This window comes from Prunus persica, chromosome G1, assembly GCF_000346465.2.
Source record: "Prunus persica cultivar Lovell chromosome G1, Prunus_persica_NCBIv2, whole genome shotgun sequence".
In the NCBI taxonomy this organism is placed as follows: domain Eukaryota; kingdom Viridiplantae; phylum Streptophyta; class Magnoliopsida; order Rosales; family Rosaceae; genus Prunus; species Prunus persica.
In genome coordinates this window covers 28,988,046-29,011,383 of record NC_034009.1, presented here as the reverse complement: position 1 = coordinate 29,011,383, position 23,338 = coordinate 28,988,046, and the positions used below count along the sequence as shown (strand labels likewise).

Sequence of the window (23,338 nt, the reverse complement as noted above, 5' to 3'; positions counted from 1 at the left end):
ACTCATGATTAATAATAATAATATATATTTCCCGTGTCAATGGTATGAGTTAGCGTGTCAATCGGGGCACAAAAAAAACCGACATTAGTTCCTAATTTAATAATACTAAAAATGTCAACTAATTATATGCCGATCAGGCAACGAAGCTGCTCGTGAATTAAGGTCTGAAATATTGATGATATAAATAAATTATTATGATGTGTTTAATTTTTTTTAATTAATTATTAATACTTTTTATATTTATAGTGTTTGTTAACCTACTATATAATCAACTTAAATCAATTAAATTCATTATGCAAAACATTTCTTTTCAATTTTTTGTCATAAACTAATAGCTAATGACTAAATAAACATCCTCCAAAGTTTCAATAAAAAATTTTAATTTTTTCTTATAATTTTCATGATTTTTATTCAATTTTTACCGATATCGATAGTTTCCTGATATTTTCATTGAAATTTTCATGTTTTTGGACTACCGACATTTTAGACTTTGCTCATGATAAATATTTTATATACCAACTGACGTGACAAATATTTTATGTGAATAATTAAGGTATAGAGTATACTATTAGGCCCTATCAGTGGTGGTGTTGAGTAGGAACAAGCACTAATTGACCTATGAATTTTTCAACAGAGGTACAATGTTTGGCTAGTGTATATAGTCATGTTTAAAAAAGTATAGTTCACTCAAATAAAGCTAAATAAGATTTTTCTTAATAGTCATCTATATATATAAAGCAAAAGGCAGAGAATGGTGAAACATTTAAAATACCAGAAAATGCCCTTGGTTAATGCAAACATTAAGAATTGAAATTATTAATTAAATGAGGATAATATGATAAATTCACAATTTTTCGTATTAAAAAATTAAAATTAAAAGAAAATTCAGATAATGGATCCTATTTTTATGGAACACAAATATCCATTATCTTTTTTAATTCTAATATAAATTTAAATTTTTTTAAAAAAAAACCTCTCGCATGCGCGGAAGCGCGTGCAGAGAGGCTAGTGACTCATAATGAATATTCTTCTTTATTCAAAATTATTATTCAATTATATATATATTAGAAAAATTAATATTCAATTTCCCATGTCAATTCTCCATGGGGTCCAAGTTCTACAAATCTTCTTGCGGTCGTATGGATGCACTCCACCACTCCAAAGATACCGGTGTAGCTTGTAGCCTATTAATAATATTGAGTTTTACTTTTTGAGCCATCTCCTTACGAAGGAAAAAGTGGGCCCCATATTTTATTGATGTGAAATGCATTGATTTTTTTTAGCTTTTTCATATATTAAGAGTATAATAATAATGTTATTTTTCCTACTTCTATTTAATATTGGTTTTCCTATTCTTATATATATATATATATATATATTCTTTTTAATGATAATTAGTAATTTAATCATCACAAGATTTTGATTATATAATTTGATATTTTTTATAATTTTTTGTTCAAAATTTATCCTTAGAGACTCTCTTGTTATTTTGGCACAGACCCCTAAAATATCAGTGCCGCCAATGGGCCTATAAAACTTTCCCGGCTACATGATCTTTCATCGAAGATGTATTGAAAGAGATGATATACAAATAAACTTTCTTGGTCGTATTTGGCTGCCCTTGTACTTAATTGTTTTGGTCAAAACAAACACCTTAAAATCAAGCTTGCTTCATTTTCAATTTCAAGAGAGCCGTCTGATTTTCTTTATTTATTTATTCAACGAAATCCGTACGCCCAAGCTTTTACTATATAAACTGAAGAGAGCCACACGCAGTACACAGCAAACTGACATACAAGCTAGAATTGTCTCTTGGGTTTTGGCTCATCTCATTACTCAAAAGAAGAAGAAGAAAAAAAGAAGCTAGAACAATGAGTTGGTCCGGAATCGGAATGCCAGTAATCACTGTTTCAAGCATGCTACTTGTGTTCCTTGTAGCTCTCATCAGGCTTTTTTACAAGCAATGGTGGACCCCAAATCGCTTCCAGAAATTCATGGATCTCCAGGGAGTCAAAGGCCCTTCTTACAGACTCATCCATGGAAACACCAAAGAAATCATGAGCATGAAGAAGGAAGCTATGAGCAGGCCCAGAAGCTTATCACATGACATATTCTCTGCAGTTCAGCCTCATACTCACAAATGGTCCAAGATATTTGGTACGTCTTACGAACTCTTCATTAACTATGGTTCTTTTATTTTTATTTTTTATAATCTCAATTTGTTCAAAGATAATTAAATTTAGTGATTTTGTTGCAACAGGAAGGAATTTTCTTCAATGGCATGGTACTCAACCTCAGTTGGTGATTGCGGAACCTGAGTTGTCCAAAGAGATCATGAACAACAAAGATAAACTCTTCCGAAAACAGAAGTCCCAAGGCTATGTGAAGAAGCTATTAGGCGACAGCATTTCCATGGCAGAAGGTGAAAAATGGGTCAAGTTAAGAAAGCTGGCCAACCATGCCTTCCATGGAGAGAGCTTAAAAGTAAGTTCATCTTTGCAGATGTTTATATTAACGTACCAGTACTTCTGTCAATTGTTTATATTGAATGTAAACTTGTTAACTGACTGTATGATGGTGTTGTGTTAACAGGGTATGATTCCTGAAATGATAACTAGCTCCGAGACAATGCTAGAAAGGTGGGTAAATCATGAAGGCAAGGAGATCGAGGTGTATGAAGAATTTAGGTTGTTCACCTCAGAAGTAATTTCCAGGACAGCATTTGGCACCAGCTACTTAGATGGGAAGAACATTTTTGAAATGCTGGGGCAGTTGACCTTCCTTATATTCAAAAATAATTTCAGTCTCAGACTTCCTATCATCAGGTAGCTTCTTTTAACTAATAGCATCTGCAATAGTTAGGATCAATACAATTTTATTGTATGAAATTGAAATAAAACAGTAAAATTTCACTTGCAATAGAGGGTGCTGTGTGATGAACCCTCTATTGAATTGATAGTCTAACTATGGGACTCACGTGCCAGTAAACTGAAGTTATTGAACTGTACCATTACAAGTAAAATTGCAGTTCCATTCCATAGATGTCAACATAGTTCAATAAATTGAACAATTGAACAACTATTGCGGATGCTCTAAATGATCGTAAAGAATCAATAAGGTTATGTTAGCTGTGGAATATTTTCTGTTCACAACAATAGTGTTGGAATTGTCACTTCTCATCTTTAGTCTTTTGTTCAAATTTGCAGTCGGTTTTACAAAACCAGTGATGAGATCAAGTCAGAGAAGCTTGAGAAAGGAATACGCAACACCATAGCAGGGATTGTTAGGAAAAGAGAAAGTATGGCAATGACTGGAGAAGCAGACGGGTTTGGGCGTGATTTTCTTGGAGTACTTTTGAAGGCTCATCATGATACCAATGAAAACCAGAGGATTTCGGTGGATGACATCGTTGATGAATGCAAAACGTTTTACTTTGCTGGACAAGAAACCACTAATTCTTTGCTTGCTTGGACCATCTTTCTTCTGGCACTCGATACGGATTGGCAAGAGGAAGCAAGAAAGGAGGTCCTACAGTTATTTGGAAAAGAAAATCCAAACCCTGATGGCCTCAACAAACTAAAAACGGTAAGAAACTCAATCAGTTAATTGCTAGCTTATGTATCTAATCAGTGGTTTAGTTTTGAAATCCTCATTTCATTTATTGCCATCTAATTTTTCATTTGGATGCATGTGCAGATGAGTATGATCCTGAATGAATCTCTAAGGCTATATCCTCCAGTTGTTTCCCTTGTTAGGGAAACAGACAAGGAAGTAAGGCTGGGAAAGATGGTTGTTCCGGCTAATGTTGAAGTGCACGTCCCAAATCTATCACTTCATCATGATCCCAAATACTGGGGAGAAGACGTGAACGTTTTCAAACCAGAGAGATTCTCAGAAGGTGTTGCTAAAGCTACTAACAACAACATGGTCGCGTTCATACCCTTCGGATTGGGATCACGAACTTGTGTGGGCATGAACTTCGCAATCGTAGAATCCAAGATTGCTCTGGCAATGATTCTACAGCGCTACAGCTTCACCCTTTCCCCTGGTTATGTCCACTCACCCATTCAGTTTATGACAGTTCGTCCACAGCGTGGAGTTCCAGTCATTCTACACTCACTGTGAACCGTGTGTCTATTTGGATACAGATGTTTTGTTGGCTGCAAAGAAGGTGGGTAAGGAGGAGCAGCCGCCGGCAGGGTGGGGTGGCTGACCAAATTGGGTGGGCACAGGGTGGGGCTGTGGTGGCTGTTGGGTTTTTGTTTCTCTTTAATTATTAGTTTGTTTTTTTTATTTCAATTTTATTAAAAGGGTTTTGTGTCATCATAAAAATAAAAAGCAAAAACGATTACCATAATTCAAGGGTACTTTAGAAAGATAAGATGGGTGGAGAAATAGGACACGGGGTTAAAATAACAACCCTCCTATTTTATTAGCTATAAACATTTGATATGAACTTTTTGATACAATTTAACAATTTAACTATATCACGAGACAATTTAACAAGTTGATACATACAGTTGACGTTAATCACGTTGATATTAGTCTCTAATTCTGCTATAATGGAAGGGAAGATATAAAATTTCAAAGAATTAATTCTTCTCCCTCAAGTATAGTACGTCTCAAAAGGAGTATAACTAACTCTGTTTTATATATATTTCCTTTCAAATAGCTTGCCTACCTACTGTTGCTTTCAATTTTTCTTTTTTCTTTTTTTTGGGTCGAATCACACTTTCATTGAAAGGGAAAAGGGACAAACCAACCCAACAAACAGCCAATCAAACAGCCCAAACTAAAAACAGCAACACTGCCAAAACACATCAGGAGCAAAAACTACAAACTCCCGAGCAACTCTTCACAGTACGAAGAGAAACCACCCAAACTAGACCAACCCAATGAAAACACAACAAAAACTCCAGCTAGGACAATAACAACTAGGACGCCATCCAGAAGGCGAGCGTCAGATCCTGACTAGACAAAAACCTTACACCTGTGGAGGACGTGGGAGGCCATCGCTTTGGAGCACGAACACCAGGGAGGATGGGGGTCGGCTGATCCAGACCTCATCACACATCTTCCTCTTCGCTTCAATAGCTGCAGCATCTGCTGCTTTGTTTGCTTTCCTTGGGATCCACTTCCAGGAGCAAGAGCCAAAAATTCTGCACTTCTCCTTCAAAGCAGCAAGAATTGGGTAGATTGTCCATCTACCTTTCTGAATATTCCCTTTAACGCTAAGAATCAGCTCCCTTGAATCAGACTCACACTCTAGATGAACATTACCCAAATCCGAGGCTACCACCAGACCATATAATGCTGCTTGGGCTTCAGCTTCAATAGGAGAAGTGGCCAGTCTAACCTTTCCAGCTCCCCTTACGAAATTACCATGCTCATCACGAATGACAGCCCTTAAATGATGTAGAACAGATGGCAGATTTTATCGCGGTTGAGCTAGAAAAAGGACGTAGCGGGAATATGCAGTTTTGTCGTCCAAGCTCCGATTAGGACGCAAAATACCTTTTCGGAAAGGGAACGAAGCCACGAGTGTAACTCACTGCTTAGCTGTGACATAAGGTGGATTTTGGCATTCTGAGTTCGTTTGGCCTTCCAAAACTGCAGTTAAAGTTTGGTAGTTAATTTTTCAATAAATTCTGTTTTGGACAGTTTAGGAGTTACGTTATTAAGACTCCAAATTAATCCTGTTTTTTTCAGTTTTATGTAATAACTCCCCTAGTAGTTGAAGGGTTGAGGGTTGTTGAGAAATGTGTATTTAGACAGGTTTGTCTAATGTATCTGGAACTCAACTTTTAATCATATTATTCCAAGAGAGCTTCTCTTAATTTTCTGGTGGAATCCAGTTTTATTGTTACTCACGGTTTCGCTTGAAACCTTTGTTGCTTGTGCTGCGTCACTAAACCAGCAATTAAAGTCTTCTTGTCCCAGGTCGCATCCACATTTAGCTTAAGAGTAGCTTGGGGGGGAGGGAGCCATCTCTGGATTGTATCAACCACCTGCAAAGTAGGCTCCTCCGCACCATGACCATTAAGATCAGCAACCTCCATTAACTCTAAAGCTAGAAGTTTACCCCAATCAATCGTTTGTTTTGGGCAAACATTTTTTCCTTCAAAAACAAAAGCACATTTGCTTCTCCATATACTCCAGCATATAAAACTGATATGAACCAACACCCAATTAGAATTTGTCTTGTCCAACTTACTAGTCGCACCGAGCAGCCACTCGTCAAAGGTGGTGATGCTTTGTATATCAACTCGATAACATAGCAAGCTTCCAAACCAGACATTGAAAGTCCAAATACAGTATAGCAATAAGTGCTCGATAGTTTCCGGCTCTTTTTCACAGACTGGGCACAAAGGGGAGGATCCCAAATGCTTACGGAAGAGAAGAGCCTTTGTGGGGAGGCAACCTTTAACCGCACGCCACATAAAGTTTTTTATTTTTGGAGTTAGTGGGGAACACCAAATTTGCTTCCACACCTTCTTAGAAACATAGTGAGACCTCGAGGCATGCATGTGCCTATGATTTGGATGGTAGCTAGGATGAATCAAGTTATACCCAGTTTTAACAGAGTAGCAACCAGACACATTGAAGGGCCAAACCAACCGATCAGATTCGCAACCTCCTCATACAAGCATGGCTTTTTATCCTTCAAGCATCCTGATCCGAGATTCTACCATTAAGATTTGATAAGTCCCAACTCTTTGTGATGGGGTTAATAATTTCAGACACAAAAGCATTCTCGTCTACTAACTCATCATTAATAGGATGGAGCATATCGTCTAGCGACACAGGAAACCATTTATCAATCCATAGCTTAACTCTGGTTCCATTTAAAATTTTCCATTGAGAACCCCTAATGATCACTTCTCTGCCCTCTAGCATGCTTGCCCACGCCCAAGAAGCACAAGCCCCTTTGCTAGCTTTAAGGAAATTACAAGAAGGGAAGTATCTGCTCTTCATAATCAAAGCCCAAAAAGAATTTTGCTCTGTAAGCAATCTCCAGCTTTGTTTAGCAAGTAATGCAAGGTTGAAATCATGAAGGTTCCGGAAACCCATGCCACCCTCTAGTTTGGGCATTCCTAGCTCCACCCAGCTAATCTAGTGGATTTTATATTTTTCTTCATTCCCTCCCCACCAGAATTTAGCTAGGATCTCATCCAACTCTCTACAAAGACCTCCTGGGAAAAGGAACACAAACATGGGGTAGGTGGGAATCGCTTGGGCCACAGCTTTAATAAGGATTTCACGGCCTGCCTCAGTGAGCAGTTTTTGCTTCCAGCCCTCCACTTTGCTCATCATTCTTTCTTTCACAAAATTCATCACCTCACGCTCCCGCATCATTAGAAGTCCCAAATACTTCCCTGGGTTTTCAGTTATATTGACATGCATTATGTGCCCTACAGTCTCCCTGAACTACTGAGGAGTATTAGGACTGAAATAAACACTTGATTTTTCAAAACTTACCACCTGCCCCGAGGCATGACTATAAGAATTCAATATACTTGCAATGGCATTGCAATTTCGTTCAGTAGCCTTTAGGAACAGAATAGAGTCATCTGCAAAGAATAAATGGGATAATGTAGGACCGTCACGACTGAATCTGATCCCTGGCGCAATACCCCTCTCCACTACTTTGTTCAGCATGACTGATAGAACATCACTGACCTAGATGAAAATATATAGGGAAATAGGGTCTCCCTATCTAATACCCTTGGACTGCTTGAAAGGGTTCCCGGACTTGCCATTTAAGAGCACTGTGAAGCGGACCGACGTGATACACCTCATAACCAGGCACACCCACGTTTGATCAAACCCTATTTTTAGCAGCAATTCTTTTTAAAAATCCCATTCAATTCTGTCGTAGGCCTTATTCATGTCTAATTTGAGTCCCATCTCATAAACTTTGGTCTTTTTCCGGAGCTTCAAAGCATGAAAAGCCTCATGAGCTAACAGAATATTGTCTTGTATCTATCTTCCTGGGATGAAGACACTCTGTTGAAGGGATATGATCTCTACAAGCATTGGCTTCAAGCGATTAGCAAGAATCTTTGAGATGATCTTATATGTGAAGCTACATAAGGCTATAGGCTGGAATTGCGTGATAGCTTCTGGGTTTGGGACCTTAGGAATTAAGGCAATCTTTGTCATGTTTAAGCAATGCACCGAAAATTCTCCCTGGAAAAAGGCTTTAACCATCTTGCACAAATCCTCTCTAATAATTTCCCAATAATTATGGTAGAATATTCCGAAAAAACCATCAGGACCCGGCACCTTGCTTGCTCCAAACTGGAAAACAGCCTCCTTAATCTCCTCATCTGACACTGGACTGCACAAGCTATTATTCATCTATTCAATAATCACCGGTGTTATAAAAGAAAGAATGTCCCTCAAATCTCTTTTTCCCCCATCAAAAAAATAGGTTTTTGAAATAGTCTTCAAAAGCCTTTTGGACCTGACTATCATTTTCTCCCCATACCCCATCCACACCTTTAATCCTACTCACTCTGTTTCTCCTTCTTCGTTGGAGAGTACTATGGTGGAAGAACGCAGTATTGAAATCTCCTTCCTTCAACCATTGGATCCTTGACCTCTGTTTCTAAAAACTCTCTTCTTGCCCCCATGTCTCATTTAGCTCAATTTTTATCTACTCAATTCTTCTCTCATTTTCTTCCCAGTCATGTTGTAACAACTCAAGCTCAATAGTTAACTTTTCAGTTTTCAACCTAGCATTTGAATACTTTCCTCTGCTCCACTTTCTTAACTCGTATCTGCACCTTCTTTGCTTTTTACTCCAGCATGTCACTATACCCTTCCAATTATTCATGTTCCAGCTCCTGTGAATCACTTCACTTCTCCACATTCTGGGTCAGCAACCCAGTAAGCTTCAAATTTGAACGGACGAGAGACCTTTTCCTGTCTTTCTTCATTTAGAATGAGAATGGGACAATGGTCAGAACCCACATCTAGGAGATGAATTGCAACAGAACATGGCCAAACCTCCTGCCAGTTAGAGTTTATCAGCCCTTTATCAAGGCGCTCTTGGATCAACACCCCTTTAGCTCTGCGCCTTTTCCAAGTATACACATACCCTTGGAACCCCATGTCCATTAACTGCTTTTGATTCATAAAATCCTGGAGATATCTTCTACTTTTGTGATTAAAGGCCATGCCCTTTTTTTTTTTTTTTTTCAAATTCCCAGATAATTTCACCAAAATCCCCAATGCACATCCACAAGATCACTCCAGGGTGAAGACAATTACCAATCTAACTTCAGAAATCAGTTTTCTCTTCTTTATAGGGAGTACCGTAAATCCAGGAAATGCGCCAACTTCTTTCCCCACCTTTCTCCTTTATCTCAGTGTCAATTAAATTTTTTGAAAATTCTGGAATCTGAACCTCCACGCTATTATCCCACCAAAGCCCTAAACCTCCAGCCTGTCCATGCGATTCCACACAAAAGCTTTCAGAAAAACCCATGTCTTGACTGCACTTCTTCAGCCTATTGTGTTTCACTTTTGTTTCCATGAGAAACACAATAGCAGGTCGGTTTCTATTTATGATCTCCCTTAGAGATCGAATTGTCAGGTCCGACCCAAGCCCCTGACAATTCCAAGACAAATAACTCATGGCGTTCTTGTGGCTTTTTTTGGCCAGCCGCCATTGCCAATCCTCAATTCAATATTTTCATTCTCCCGTTGCAGAGACCTTCCCTCTCCAATTTCATCAGCCACCCCAACATGGATGTCAGTTAGGCCCTCCTCAAAGAAAACATCAATAGAGAGCCTCCGTGGTTCCACTGCACTCTTTGGTTTTTTTGGACTTGAGAGCTTCCTATGCAGTCTGTGTTTCCTTTTTTGAATTTTTTCTGACACTTGCCTCACATTTGAGGCTTTGCCCTTTTAACCTCATTTATTCTTCTGCCATTCTGGGTCAGCATCTCTTTTAAGACCCATCCTTACAAAGGCCTCATCAACTTCTCTATGGTGGGTCTGATACGCAAGGGCAGGAATAATGTCAAACGGGCTATTAAAAACTGGCTCAATGGATATCTCATTTGTGAGACCCATATTCTCCTCGTTCTGCCTTCTCTCTAAAGGTCCAGTTGCGGCCCAATTAGTGACATAATGCTTTCCAAAGGCAATATGAGTCTTGGCCCATTTTAGGCCTTCTTCAAAAGAAATAGGTCCCACCCTCCCCGTGGGCCATAGCCAATGGCTTGGGCAGTTCTCCTCCACTAAAATAACCCGATCATTTCTTGCCCTTACCTCTAACTTGACACCCTCTAAGTTCCAGTTGAAAATTTGCAATTTAGTATTTAACTTTGAGGAATAAGCAGCTTCTTTACCTCTTGCTTCTAACATACGTCTTCTGTGACTTGAGTTGGCTACGGAAGGATCCGTTGTGTCAGCAGTATGGCAAGGATGCAGCTCCTCTTCCGAACTCCTCTCAGAGCTTGTGTGTTGATTGGAGCTTTACTATCACGAATTGCTCTGGTTTTCATCCATTCACCATAGGCTGTAAGTTCAGAGTTGTTCGATTGGCTATTACTGGAGCTGCAATTCCTCTGAAGATGACCAAGCTTACCACAGTTGAAACAGAAATCTGACAGTCACTCAAATTTGAATTCCACCCATATACCCTGTCTTTCAGCACGAGGCAGCCAGAATCCTTGAGGGAGGGGATTGTTGGAATCAATCAGAACTCTCATGCATAAGAAGCCTCTTGAACCTTTCTGCTAAGGGTCTTCAACTTCTTTTACCTCTCCCAGCTTTTCACCAATCTCTAGACTGTTCCCTGCAGTGCAGGGGCGGATCCACAGAGAAGCAAGGGTGGTCAATTGACCCCTACAACCTCTGAAATCCTCCATTAGAATTGCTAAAGTTGACCCTCGCAAAGTGTTCGACGAAATGCCCCAAAGAAGAAGCACATCACGCGCAATGCAGAGGAAGGAGAAGAAGCACATAGTGCAGTGCGCGCCTTCTTTTTTTTGTTAGCTCGACATCAAAACGACGTCGTCCCATTAAACCACAGCCAAAACGCGCGCGCCTTCATATTTGTTTGTTCGCTGGACGTCAAAACGACGTCGTTTTACTAAAGGCTTGTTTTTTTAAATAAAAAAAATTTTAATCTGGCCAAAACGACGTTGTACAAATTGCCTTATTTCAATTTTCAACATTTAAGTAAACGTCTTTGTCCTTTTACTTTCATTTACTTTTTTATTACTCCATTTACTTAAGTTTACAATGTAAATAATGAAGTAACCCCCATTTGGATTGAAATAAAAATACTAGAAAATCAAATTCCAACCAAATCACAATATGAAAAATTGGTTGTAGTTCAACATGCAATTTGAAATAAAAATAAATGTTTATTAAGTCAATATATACTTCATATAAAAATCTCATAAAATCAGATTTTTTATTTGATATGTAGGAAATGAAAGCCGCAAAAAATTATCTTCAGAAAATGATAATTCAGAAAAAGCATTTTTCATACTTAGCCAAAATTATCTTTGTCCTTCAATATTGACAAAACTGCAATGGACGAGGCAAATTATTTTAGTGCTCACTGTGTTGCTTCGGCAGCAAATGTAGGATTGCATCTGCTAGAGAGGAACCAAGAGTGTGTCTCGTTGACTGCTTTAGTCACAACCTTGAAGGCAGAGATCGCTGACTTGCAGGAGAAACTCAAGCAATCGAACGGACATATACAAGCACTAGAGAGGAGAAATCAAGACTATGCTAAGCTTGTGAAGGTCTTACAAACTCGTGTATCAAGAAGAGAAGGATGAGGATTTGAGATGAAGAAGTTGTTGTTGTTGTTTTTGTTGTTTTTGTTTTTTTTGTTTTTTTGGGTTTACTAGAGATATTTCTGGTTTATTGCAATGTGTATCTATTTTTTGAAGTTGATGCAGTTCTAAAGAACATGAGTGTTTTGCATGGTTTTATCTATTAACTATGAATTAGAATATTATCGTTTCATTTCGATGAGTTTATTTTGTATAGAATTTTTTTTTAACCTTTTATACGTTGACCCCCAAAATGAAAATTTCTGGATCCGCCACTGCTGCAGTGAGTAAATTCAAAGGGATCCCATGGGCTTGGATCTAGTAAGCCACCTTGTGAAGTGGCAGTTCCTTTATGGCCATGTTGCTTGGCCAACGTTGAACATTGAAATAGAAACCCATTACAGACCAGGGACCTTCGTTTATAATCTGATCAGTCATATCTTCATCTTGAACCACCACAGTGAAAAGATTATCCTTAATATAAGAAATTTTTGCTTCTCCGAAGAGAGCCCACGCATTCTGAAGGATTGTTTTTATTGCTCCTCTGTTTGGGATTTTCCTTGCTATGATTGCTCCTGCCAGTTTTGGCCCACTCTCTAAATTTGATATGCCCAGCGATTCCTCCAACCTTATTACCAGATCTTCCTTTCGAGCTTCAGCCATCTTGTACCACCAGTCTTCAACGCATAAAACAAAGGATAGGGATTTCTTTGTGGTCTTTGTTTGTGGGCTGGTAGCTTTTTATTTTCGAGAAGGCAAAATTCTAAAAACAGCTTGGTTTGTGAGTGGGCTCCAGGGACAAAGAAAGTGTTTGTTGTCTTGATGGGAGAAATGGCCCGAGCGTTGATAACAGATGACTAGAAAAACTCCCCATAGAGTCAACTTTAGAGAGCCAAGCCTTCCCATTACTCCTCTTGAAACCAATGGTTGGACTGCATTTACTCCTCTCATCAACTCTTCCACCCCAGATCTACAAATGTCAGACATCTGCCTTCCAAGTTTGGATTTCTTCCCATACAAGTTGATCTCCTTTATAACTAGGGATGACAAAAATTCCCGTAGAGCGGGTCCCCGTCGGGTCCCCGACCTTAACGGGGAGAGATTTCGGGACTAAATGGGTATCGGGTACAGGGATCCTTGAACTTGAAAAATCCCCGACGGGTATAGGGAGGGGATGGTATTGGCGCCCCATCCCCAAACCCGACCAAAAAATATATATGTTTATATTTAAATAAATAAATAAATAATTATAATATTTATGTTTAACCTTAAGTTTACTTCCCTCTACTAACTCTTCCTAATTTTCTATGAAATTTCATATTGATGTGATTTTGAATAGTTGAGTTGAACTTTATAGTTAATTTGGACGTGTTAATGATAATTTAATATGAAACTTAATGTTAAAATATATGATAAATATTTTTTTATGCAAAAAAATCGAGGATTCGGGGCGGGTATGGGGGATAGTTTCCCGACGAGGACGGGGATGGGGATTCCCCGAAACCTAATAAACGGGGATGGGTTCAAGGACTGAGGCGGAAATGGAGAACGTGAATAGGGATAGTATTATCATACCCAACCCTTACCCCGACCCATTACCATCCCTATTTATAACTTTAGCCCTTTTCTTATTTGACGATTTGTCCAAGTATACAAGATGCTTCGTAAACATGGTTACATTTCGACACCATAACCATTTATTTTCACTGAGCAACCTGTGGGCCAATTATCTATGAATCACATAGAATTTATTTTCTTGTTTTCTTAGGGAAAAAAAAATATACCCGGAGGTTTAACCTTGAAGTTTAACAAACCATTCTTTTACAGAGTCCCACCAATGAGTTTGACTGAGTTTGTGTCAGATGGCATACAATTTGTAATTGAATTTTTTTTTGTCTTTTTTATAAGTTTCCTAGGAGTGTTGGGGACTGATAAAAGAGGCCCAAATATTAAGAGGAAAAATGAAAATTACTTTATCTATATATATAAAGCAAAAGACAGAAAATAGTGAAATATTTAAAATATTAAAAAATGCTTTTGGTTAATGTAAACATTAAGAATTGAAATTATTAATTAAATGAGGATAATATAGTAAATTCACACTTTTCATATTTAAAAAAAATTAAAATTAAAATTAAAATCAGATAATGGATCCTATTTTTATGGAACACTACTACTCATTATTTTTTAGAAAAATTAGTGTATAGTCATTAAAAACTTTAGTAATTAGCATATGATACATTATCTATTTTTGTTTTAGATATAGTGGATGAGTTTTAAATTTTATTTTTTTAAAAGCCAATAGCCCTACCCATGTGCTCTTTAAGCTTGTTTAATTTGTATTTGAAATAACATTTTTACCCCTTTTATTTTATATGGGAGCCATATCACGCCCAGCTTTGGAGGCCTTTTCCTGCAGAGAAGCAAGAAGAGGATCGACGGCGGAGAAGGCGTCTTCCATCGTTTTCCGGCGGAGAAGCAATCAATGACAGAGAAAGCGTTTCTATTTTCTAGCGGAGAAGCAATTGATGACGGCTCGTCCTGGCCTGGCGTCACGATTGCTGGCGGAGAAGGCGTTTTCCCATCCATGGAGAAGCAATTGGAGGATCGATGCCGGTGAATTCGCAAAGCTCAAAGGCTCCTCCTGCTATTTCGGTGACTCGGCCTAATAGATCTCCGTCTCCTGCGGTAATTCAAAACCTATGCTAATTATTGTGATGTTTTTGAATCTGGTGTGTTCTGGTTTTTATATTATGTGATTGAATTACTTGGAAATGGGCTTTTCTTGAGATTTTTTTTGTTTAATTTCGGTGGTGTTGTTTTGAGATTTGAACTGTGGCTACTTTGTTGTGTTTGAGTTCGTTTATGAATGTATTAGAGTGGTAGCTTTTCTTCATCTGAAAACCTGGTGGCATTATCACTTACCACACATGTATTGCCCTCCTTCATGTCTATAAATACGTCTGAATATTACTTTCAAGTTCTTATTGAAAGTTTTGTTTTTGTTTTTTGTTTTTTTGTTTTTTATTTTTTTGTTTTTGTTTTTTCTTTTTTACTTTGAAATTGCTGTAGGCTGGTAACACAAACAACTTTGCTTATACCTGGAAGTCTGCAGTTTTACCTCCTGTGTTCAATTTTTCCATACCTGGTAATCCCTTTGACTGTGTTGTCTCATTTGATTCTGAAATCTTCTATTTGATTACATGCTAGATGTTTACTGCTATTTGACACCTTCATTTATTTGTGGGTTTCACCAGTGATTCTTTACTGGTTTACAGAATTTTGATGCCTGGGTTTTGACTAGTAATTACTTTACATTTTCATGATATCTTTTATTTGTGATTTTTTTATGCTTGGTAGAGATACATTGGAGGTTTTGCCCCGTAATCCATAGGTTGTTGGTTATTGAGTTGTTAAGCTAGTGTTGATTTGATTCCCTTCTCTTTGTACTTGTGGAGTTTGCTATCTAAATTATTTAGTTTGCAGCAATGCATATTTCAATTTTGTTTTGTTTCTAGCTATATTTTCCATTTCGACCTGGAAACTTGAGATCATATTGCGGTTCTTAGGATAGAGATGCTTGTTGTTTATGACATCACTGTCATATGATATTTTGCAATACCATTTAAGCTTTAGTTCAGTAAAATTTTATACAAGTTCTGCATTATAGTTTTGCACAAACTACATTGCAGTTTCAGAAACTACATTACAGTTTTGGAAACTGCATTGCAGTTTTGGAAACTGCATTGCAGTTTTTGTAATTACAATTGGATTTTTGCTCTTTTCTTGGCCTTCAATCTCACCAATTTGAAGAGTAGAGGCTACCCAGATGAGGAATTGGGTGGGCAAGAGAACTCAAAATTGGACTTTTGGAAACTGCATTGTAGTTTCGGAAACTGCATTACAGTTTTCATTTAATTACAATTGGATTTTTGCTCTTTCCTTGGTCTTCAACCTCACCAATTTAAAGAGTAGAAGCTACCTAGATGAGGAATTAGGTGGGCAAGAGAAGAGTAGAAATACCTAAGAGCAAGAGAACTCAAAATTGGACTTTTGAAAACCGGAAACTGCATTGCAGTTTTCATTTAATTACAATTGTTTTTGTAGCTGTTTTCGTTTTTGTTTTTGTTTTTTTAACATAACATTTTTGTTGCAGTTTCTGTTTTTATTTGCAGTTTTTGTGTGAATAAGTGTTGAAATGCTTTTTATTATTATTTTTTTTAATAAACCATTGATTGTTTATATAAATATTGTATAATTGAATAAATATTACAAAATCAAGTTTGGTGTAGTGGTTTGTGAGTGAGCCTTCCTCCTTTGAGGGTCAAGGTTCGAGTCTATTCAATGACACAATCTTTTTTTTAAAAGGTGAATAAAGGGCAACAGAGTTGGTCATCTACAGACGGTGGCAGGCGATGGCGGCCAACGGTGGTGGTGGCAAGTGGCCGGCAGCGGGAGTCCGGCGGCGGAAGTCCGGTGGTGGTGGCCGGCGGTGGTGGCCGGCGGCAGGATTCCGGCAGTGGTGGTCGGCGGCGAGATATGATTGGCTAGATATGGACATGTGGCATAGTATGCTTGCCTTAGAAGGAGTGGCATTATGTGTAATTTTGATATGTTTTAATGATATTTTTGTAAAATTAGGTACCACAATTTGGTCTTTTGCCTTATGCGAATTAGATGAAATTGTATTACTATCTTCCAAATTAGTAAACTATGTTGTGTTTTAAAACTAAAGCTCCCTTATTTTTTTAATTCTAAAATAAATTTTAATTTTAAAAAAAAAAAAAAAAAACCTCTCGCAAGTGCGGAACTAGTTTGTATTACACACTAATGTCTATCTCAAAAATCTTTAATAGGCGTGGGATTATTAGTTTCCAAAAAAAATTTAAAAGCTACTTTTATGAATTTGTATCTAGATCAGTGGGTAGTGGCTGATTTTCTAGTAGTGGTTCATGTTTAGCTGAATGAAATCAGGAGGTTCTTCAAACCAAACTTCACTCCTCTACGACTACACTTTACTCTATAGTTTGTTTTGAAATATATATATATTTTTAGTTATTTACATTAACACTCCCTGAAATTTTCGGTGTTTTCACAAAACTCCATGAGGTTTAAAAAATAATATGAATACCCCCGGGGTTTCAAATTAATTATTTTCACAAAATCCTTTTTCATTGATTGTTCATCCAAAAAATATGATTTTATAAAAGAAAACTTATACAAGTGACAAAATTAACTTGAATGAATGTATTTGCAATCTAATCTCAAAGACTAACTTTTTCATTTGGAGAATTTTTTTATATATAAAATCATCAATTTTGGATGAAAAATCAATGGAAAGGAATTTTGTGAAAATAATTTAAAACCTCAAAGGGTGTTCGTGTAATTTTTTAAACTTCATGGATTTTATGAAAACACCGAAAACCTCAAGGACTGGTAGTAGAAATAATTTTTTTTTAATTTAATTTCGTTGGCATGTGCGAAATTATTTTAGATTGAGTGCTGCTATTTCCACACACTTGTTGAGTGTTGCTATTTCCACCCACCTGTCCTATTTCCCCACCCACCCCCCATGAAAATTTGAAAAATCACAATCCTATCTTTGCACCCACCATTATTCCTAAAATACTCTTCTATTCACTTAACACTTTTAACCCTAACTTAACACTATTGATTGAGTCCGAAAAATTTAAATAAAAAATAAAAGGTTTTCAGCAGCCACCCACCGCACACTCCATCAAACCTTAACAAGAACCACCCATACCTTCCACCTCGGGCCAAGCCTCCCTTCCTCCGTCCTCCTCCTCATGTCTCTTTCACCATTATTTCAGTTGTATTGAACAACACCTTCAAACCCCAATCTAACATTCTTCTCCTCTCTCCATTTCAATCAAACCACGAGAAATATTACATCAATTGGCCCAGATCTAAGACGACACTTCGACTGCATTGCCTGCCAAAGTCGCTCACCCTAGTCTTCATCAATATCAGCAACTTCATGGCCCTTTATTCCTCCAAGTTTCCAATTTAACTATTTCTTAACATCAATCAATCTTGGTTGTCACGGGGTTGGGTGGGTAGTCTGAGGGTTGTTTTCTGGGCTCTTTTATTTATTTATTCTAATTTTCTGTTTTTATTTATTTATTCTAATTTTCTGTTTTTATTTTGACTTTTATTTTCTTGACTTAATAATGTTAACTTAGAGTTAAGTCCTTAAAAGTCATTTTACAATAGGGTAAATTTGCTTTTAAAATTTTGAAGATAAGGTGGGTGGGAAAATAAGATAAGGGGGTGGGAATAGCAGGACTCTTTAGATTTTGCCAAACTCGAAGACAACTTCCTAGTATGTTATGTATTTCCTAACAGGGGTCCAAGAAATTTGTGGTCACTCACCGTTGGATGTAAATTCAACGGTTCACTCACTCTTGCACTCATTTTAATAAACTTTTTTATACCATTAGATTAATATCCAACGGTGGGTGACCACAATCTCTTGGACTCCTGTGGTCCAAGAGATCGGGAGTAGTCCCGATCTCTTAGACCACAAGGGTCCAAGAAATTTGTGGTCACTCACCGTTGGATGTAAATTCAACGGTTCACTCACTCTTGCACTCATTTTAATAAACTTTTTTATACCATTAGATTAATATCCAACGGTGGGTGACCACAATCTCTTGGACCACAGGGGTCCAAGAAATTTGTGATCACTCACCGTTGGATGTAAATTCAACGGTTCACTCACTCTTGCACTCATTTTAATAAACTTTTTTATACCATTAGATTAATATCCAACGGTGGGTGACCACAATCTCTTGAACTCCTGTGATCCAAGAGATCGGGACTGTTCCTAATAGATATTTAAAAGTAAATTTAGGTTTTACCCATAAACATTTTAATAAACTTTTTTATACCATTAGATTAATATCCAACGGTGGGTGACCACAATCTCTTGAACTCCTGTGATCCAAGAGATCGGGACTGTTCCTAATAGATATTTAAAAGTAAATTTAGGTTTTACCCATAAAAAAACTTTCACTTTTGGAAAAAGCCAAAGCTTTTTCAAAAAAGACAGAAAAACCTCTCAACTTTCAAACCAAAGACATGCAAATGTAAAGGATTCCTTAGGAAATCAAAAAAAAAAAAAGGGCAATTTTGTCTATTTTGGCTTCTTTTAAAAATTTTCTCTCTCCTTTGGGCTTTTCCAAAGTCTCCCATATTTAAATGACAGTCAAAGTAAGAGTTAATAGTTAATTTCCACGAGGTAATCATTTAATCATGTTTGTTTTTTTTTTTTGTCAGAGTAATCAGGTTTAATTAATTAATTTCTAGTTGTGTGTGTGAGAAATCTCTCTTCCTATAGTTTATAGTATCGCTTGTACTAACGAAAAAAATAAAAATAAAATCCAATTGTAACGTGCATATTCCACTATAGAGGACTATATATTGTTGGTTAACATTATAAATTGATGGGTCTAAATAGTCAAAGTTAGGAGACTCTGGAAACACATAAACAGCCAAGTAAAAATGAGTTGGCTCAGAATGCCGGTAGTGACTGATTCGAATCTTTCTGTGTCTGTTTCTCCTTCTTTTGCTCATGATCTTATTGTTTTTCTCCCTCACCTAAATTCTTGTAACATTCAGCAGTCTACAATTTAAACGTGCTAACTTATGATTTGATAATAAACATAATTCCCATGTTAATGGTACGTGGTAGCCATTTGAATTTTTAATTATTTTATGGGTATTCATTATCAATCGCGGTGCGAATAATTCGCCACCAATTCATATCTTAATCAGTTTTTTATATATTTAAAATGGGTGATGCTAGGGAGACCAACTTTAGATACCAACTTGTGTACCAACTCTCTAATAGAGGTGGAGCCCACCAATACAATGGGTCTCACACTCTATTAGAGAGTTGGTACACAAGTTGGTATCTAAAGTTGGTCTCCCTAGCATTTTCCATTTAAAAATAGACATTAGATTCTAATTCAATAATACTAGACACGTCAACGTATTATACGCCTATCAAGTAGCGACGCTGGCATGCTGCTCGTGATAAGCTTAGTTTTAAGCGCTAGCTCTTCCATTTTTTATTTTCTTTTAGTGCAAGCGATATCTAAATTACAAGGGAGGGGCTCTTCGTGACTAGTTTGAATTGTCATTTTGTTGTTAGTTACTTTTTTGACTTAATTATGAATACAATACCAGAATTTCTATTAAAAAAATACAGAGAATCAATAGGGTTTTCTCACACACACTATCACAATGCCCATGAGGTACAAACATGAGACCACCCATTAGCAAGTCAAGGCCCTTCCACTGGGCTAGAGTTTGGTTATCAACTGACGTGACAAATATTTTATGTGAACAAATGACGTATAGATCATACTATTAGGCAGTGCCAGTGGGTTTCTCTGCTACATGATAATTCAATAACCACATGGTCACTCGTCATGTCAACGAAACACTCCCAAGTATTCAAAGATTGCCATCTGATTTTATTTTATTTTATTTCAACGAAATACGCCCAAGCATTTACTATATAAACTGAAGAGAGTCACATGCAGTACACAGCAAACTGACATGCAAGCTAGAAAAACAAGCTAGAATTGTCTCTTGGGTTTTGGCACATCCGATTTACCCAAACGAAGAAGAAGAAAGAAGCTAGTAAAAATGGGTTGGTTCGGAATCGGAATGCCAGTAATCATTGTTTCAAGCATGCTATTTGTGTTCCTTGTAGCTCTCATCAGGCTCTTTTACAAGCAATGGTGGACCCCAAATCGCTTCCAGAAATTCATGGATCTCCAGGGAGTCAAAGGCCCTTTTTACAGACTTATCCATGGAAACACCAAAGAAATCATGAGCTTGAAAAAGGAAGCCATGAGCAGGCCCAGAAGTTTATCACATGACATATTCCCTGCAGTCCAGCCTCATACTCACAAATGGTCCAAGATATTTGGTACGTCTTACAAACTCTTCATTAACTATGGTTTTTTTTTTTTTTTTATAATCTCAATTTGTTCAAAGATAATTAAATTTAGTGATTTTGTTGCAACAGGGACCAATTTTCTTCAATGGCATGGTACTCAACCTCAGTTGGTGATTGCGGAACCTGAGTTGTCCAAAGAGGTCATGAACAACAAAGATAAACTCTTCCGAAAACAGAAGTCCCAAGGCTACGTGAAGAAGTTATTAGGAGACAGCATTTCCATGGCAGAAGGTGAAAAATGGGTCAAGTTAAGAAAGCTGGCCAACCATGCCTTCCATGGAGAGAGCTTAAAAGTAAGTTCTTCTGTACAGTTTGTTTATATATATAGACATATTATTATATTGAATGTAAAATTTGCTAATTGACTGCATGATGATCTTGTGTTACCAGAGTATGATTCCAGAAATGATAACTAGCTCTGAGACAATGCTAGAAAGGTGGGTAAATCATGAAGGCAAGGAGATCGAGGTGTACGAAGAATTTAGGTTGTTCACCTCAGAAGTTATTTCCAGGACAGCATTTGGCACCAGCTACTTAGACGGGAAGAACATTTTTGAAATGCTGGGGCAGTTGACCTTCCTTATATTCAAAAATAATTTCAGTCTCAGACTTCCTATCATCAGGTAGCTTCTTTTAACTTAATGATCCTAAAGAATCAATGAGGTTATGTTATAGCTGTGGAATATTTTCCATTCACAACATTAGTAATGTTGGAGTTGTCACTTCTCATGTTTAGTCTTTTGTTCAAAATTTGCAGTCGGTTTTACAAAACCAGTGATGAGATCAAGTCGGAGAAGCTTGAGAAAGGAATACGCGACATCATAGCAGGGATTGTTAGGAAAAGAGAAAGTATGGCAAAGACTGGAGACGCTGACGGGTTTGGGCATGATTTTCTTGGAGTACTTTTGAAGGCTCATCATGATACCAATGAAAACCAGAGGATTTCGGTGGATGACATCGTTGATGAATGCAAAACGTTTTACTTTGCTGGACAAGAAACCACTAATTCTTTGCTTGCTTGGACCATCTTTCTTCTTGCACTCGATACGGATTGGCAAGAGGAAGCAAGAAAGGAGGTCTTACAATTATTTGGAAAAGAAAATCCAAACCCTGATGGCCTCAACAAACTAAAAACGGTAAGAAACTCAATCAGTTAATTGCTAACTTATGTATCTAAATCAGTGGTTAAGTTTTGAAATCCTCCTTTCATTATGCAGATGAGTATGATCCTGAATGAATCTCTAAGGCTATATCCTCCAGTTGTTTCCCTTGTTAGGGAAACAGACAAGGAAGTAAGGCTGGGAAAGATGGTTGTTCCGGCTAATGTTGAAGTGCACGTCCCAAATCTATCACTTCATCATGATCCCACATATTGGGGAGAAGACGTGAACGTTTTCAAACCAGAGAGATTCTCAGAAGGGGTTGCTAAAGCTACTAACAACAACATAGTGGCATTCATACCTTTTGGATTGGGCCCTCGAACTTGCGTGGGCATGAACTTCGCAATCGTGGAAGCAAAGATTGCCCTGGCAATGATTCTACAGCGCTACAGCTTCACCCTTTCCCCTGGTTATGTCCACTCTCCCATTCAGTTTATGACAGTTCGCCCACAGCGTGGAGTTCCAGTCATTCTACACTCACTGTGAACTGTGAAGACCAGAATATTTCATTCATTTCAATAAATGTTGTACTTGAATTAATTCCTCTGGATCATTTGAAAGAATAAATTCAAAATGTTTTAATTTCATGCCCCATCAGGGACATAATTGGTTATAGCCCATTAATTGTTTCGAAGCTCTACTAAAACTAAGTTGCCCAGAAAAAAAAATATCAATGCCAAGAGGCATTGCAAGGCCAAACAATTCAAGCAAAGCATAATACTTCAATAACTGGCATTGTCAGATTCTAATCTTGATTGCACATGAATCGAGGTATTTTGCTAGTCTAGTGTAGTCCTCTTAACAAGAAAAATAAACTTTCTTTTAACAGGGATATCAAACGAGGCCTCAAGCTCCTTGCTTATTTCAACACCAAGTTGGTCTTTCATATTCAAAATTTCTTCATCCTAATTATTTTAACACATGAGATATATCTAATTAATTGTACTCGATTTTAAAAATCATGACAGAGAATCTTTCAACTTGAAAAGGCAAATACGGAAACCTAGGCGACACATTTGCTTGACTAAACATGCTTTGATTTTTTATTTTTTATTATTTTTTTGTCCATGTGAACATTCATTATTATTTTGCTTATTTTTTAAAACAAAGTCTATATACTTATTCTCAGACTTAACCTTCTTTTTATGTTTTGTTTAACGAAATAAGGGGGCAAAGACTTAAACTTTTGTTATTTTATTTGGCACGTTATTATTTTTCTTGATGCTTAAGGATATTAATTCTTAATTGTTGATGATTGGTGGTAGATAAGTACAATAATGCTCGCCCACATTCATTATTTTTTCTTGACATTTTTTTATTTGTCACGTTAGTGTTTTATATTTAAGGATATTAAATCATAATTGTTGAAATCTAATGGTGCG

The 23,338-nt window shown here is 37.2% G+C and overlaps 4 protein-coding genes across 4 annotated transcripts; 2 read left to right on the top strand and 2 right to left on the bottom strand.

Annotated features, from left to right (window-relative positions):
• On the top strand, positions 1,773-4,604 carry LOC18791994 (cytochrome P450 CYP749A22). Its single transcript, XM_007222921.2, has 5 exons — positions 1,773-2,157; positions 2,261-2,484; positions 2,593-2,825; positions 3,207-3,585; positions 3,697-4,604. Exons 1-5 carry the CDS (start codon positions 1,872-1,874, stop codon positions 4,123-4,125), a joined length of 1,551 nt encoding a protein of 516 aa, XP_007222983.1. The 5' UTR covers positions 1,773-1,871; the 3' UTR covers positions 4,126-4,604.
• LOC18790564 lies at positions 4,711-6,251 on the bottom strand. The gene is made up of 2 exons (XM_020555552.1): positions 5,913-6,251; positions 4,711-5,410 (listed from the first exon to the last, which is right to left on the bottom strand). Exons 1-2 carry the CDS (start codon positions 6,057-6,059, stop codon positions 4,985-4,987), a joined length of 573 nt encoding a protein of 190 aa, XP_020411141.1. The 5' UTR covers positions 6,060-6,251; the 3' UTR covers positions 4,711-4,984.
• On the bottom strand, positions 6,664-7,092 carry LOC109947167 (uncharacterized mitochondrial protein AtMg00310-like). Its single transcript, XM_020556718.1, has one exon. The coding sequence runs from the start codon at positions 7,090-7,092 to the stop codon at positions 6,664-6,666; it is 429 nt and encodes a 142-aa protein (XP_020412307.1).
• LOC18788160 (cytochrome P450 CYP749A22) lies at positions 20,407-22,562 on the top strand. Its single transcript, XM_007224093.2, has 5 exons — positions 20,407-20,766; positions 20,866-21,089; positions 21,187-21,419; positions 21,554-21,932; positions 22,014-22,562. Exons 1-5 carry the CDS (start codon positions 20,481-20,483, stop codon positions 22,440-22,442), a joined length of 1,551 nt encoding a protein of 516 aa, XP_007224155.2. The 5' UTR covers positions 20,407-20,480; the 3' UTR covers positions 22,443-22,562.

Coding starts and splice junctions, on each gene's coding strand:
- LOC18791994 (XM_007222921.2), top strand. CDS start 1,872: ATGAGTTGGTCCGGAATCGGAATGCCAGTAATCACTGTTTCAAGCATG. Junction 2,485..2,592: donor TCCATGGAGAGAGCTTAAAA/GTAAGTTCATCT, acceptor TTGTGTTAACAG/GGTATGATTCCTGAAATGAT. Junction 3,586..3,696: donor GCCTCAACAAACTAAAAACG/GTAAGAAACTCA, acceptor ATGCATGTGCAG/ATGAGTATGATCCTGAATGA.
- LOC18790564 (XM_020555552.1), bottom strand. CDS start 6,059: ATGGAGGTTGCTGATCTTAATGGTCATGGTGCGGAGGAGCCTACTTTG. Junction 5,411..5,912: donor AGAAGACTTTAATTGCTGGT/TTAGTGACGCAG, acceptor GTTCTACATCAT/TTAAGGGCTGTCATTCGTGA.
- LOC109947167 (XM_020556718.1), bottom strand. CDS start 7,092: ATGCCCAAACTAGAGGGTGGCATGGGTTTCCGGAACCTTCATGATTTC.
- LOC18788160 (XM_007224093.2), top strand. CDS start 20,481: ATGGGTTGGTTCGGAATCGGAATGCCAGTAATCATTGTTTCAAGCATG. Junction 21,420..21,553: donor CTCAGACTTCCTATCATCAG/GTAGCTTCTTTT, acceptor CAAAATTTGCAG/TCGGTTTTACAAAACCAGTG. Junction 21,933..22,013: donor GCCTCAACAAACTAAAAACG/GTAAGAAACTCA, acceptor TTCATTATGCAG/ATGAGTATGATCCTGAATGA.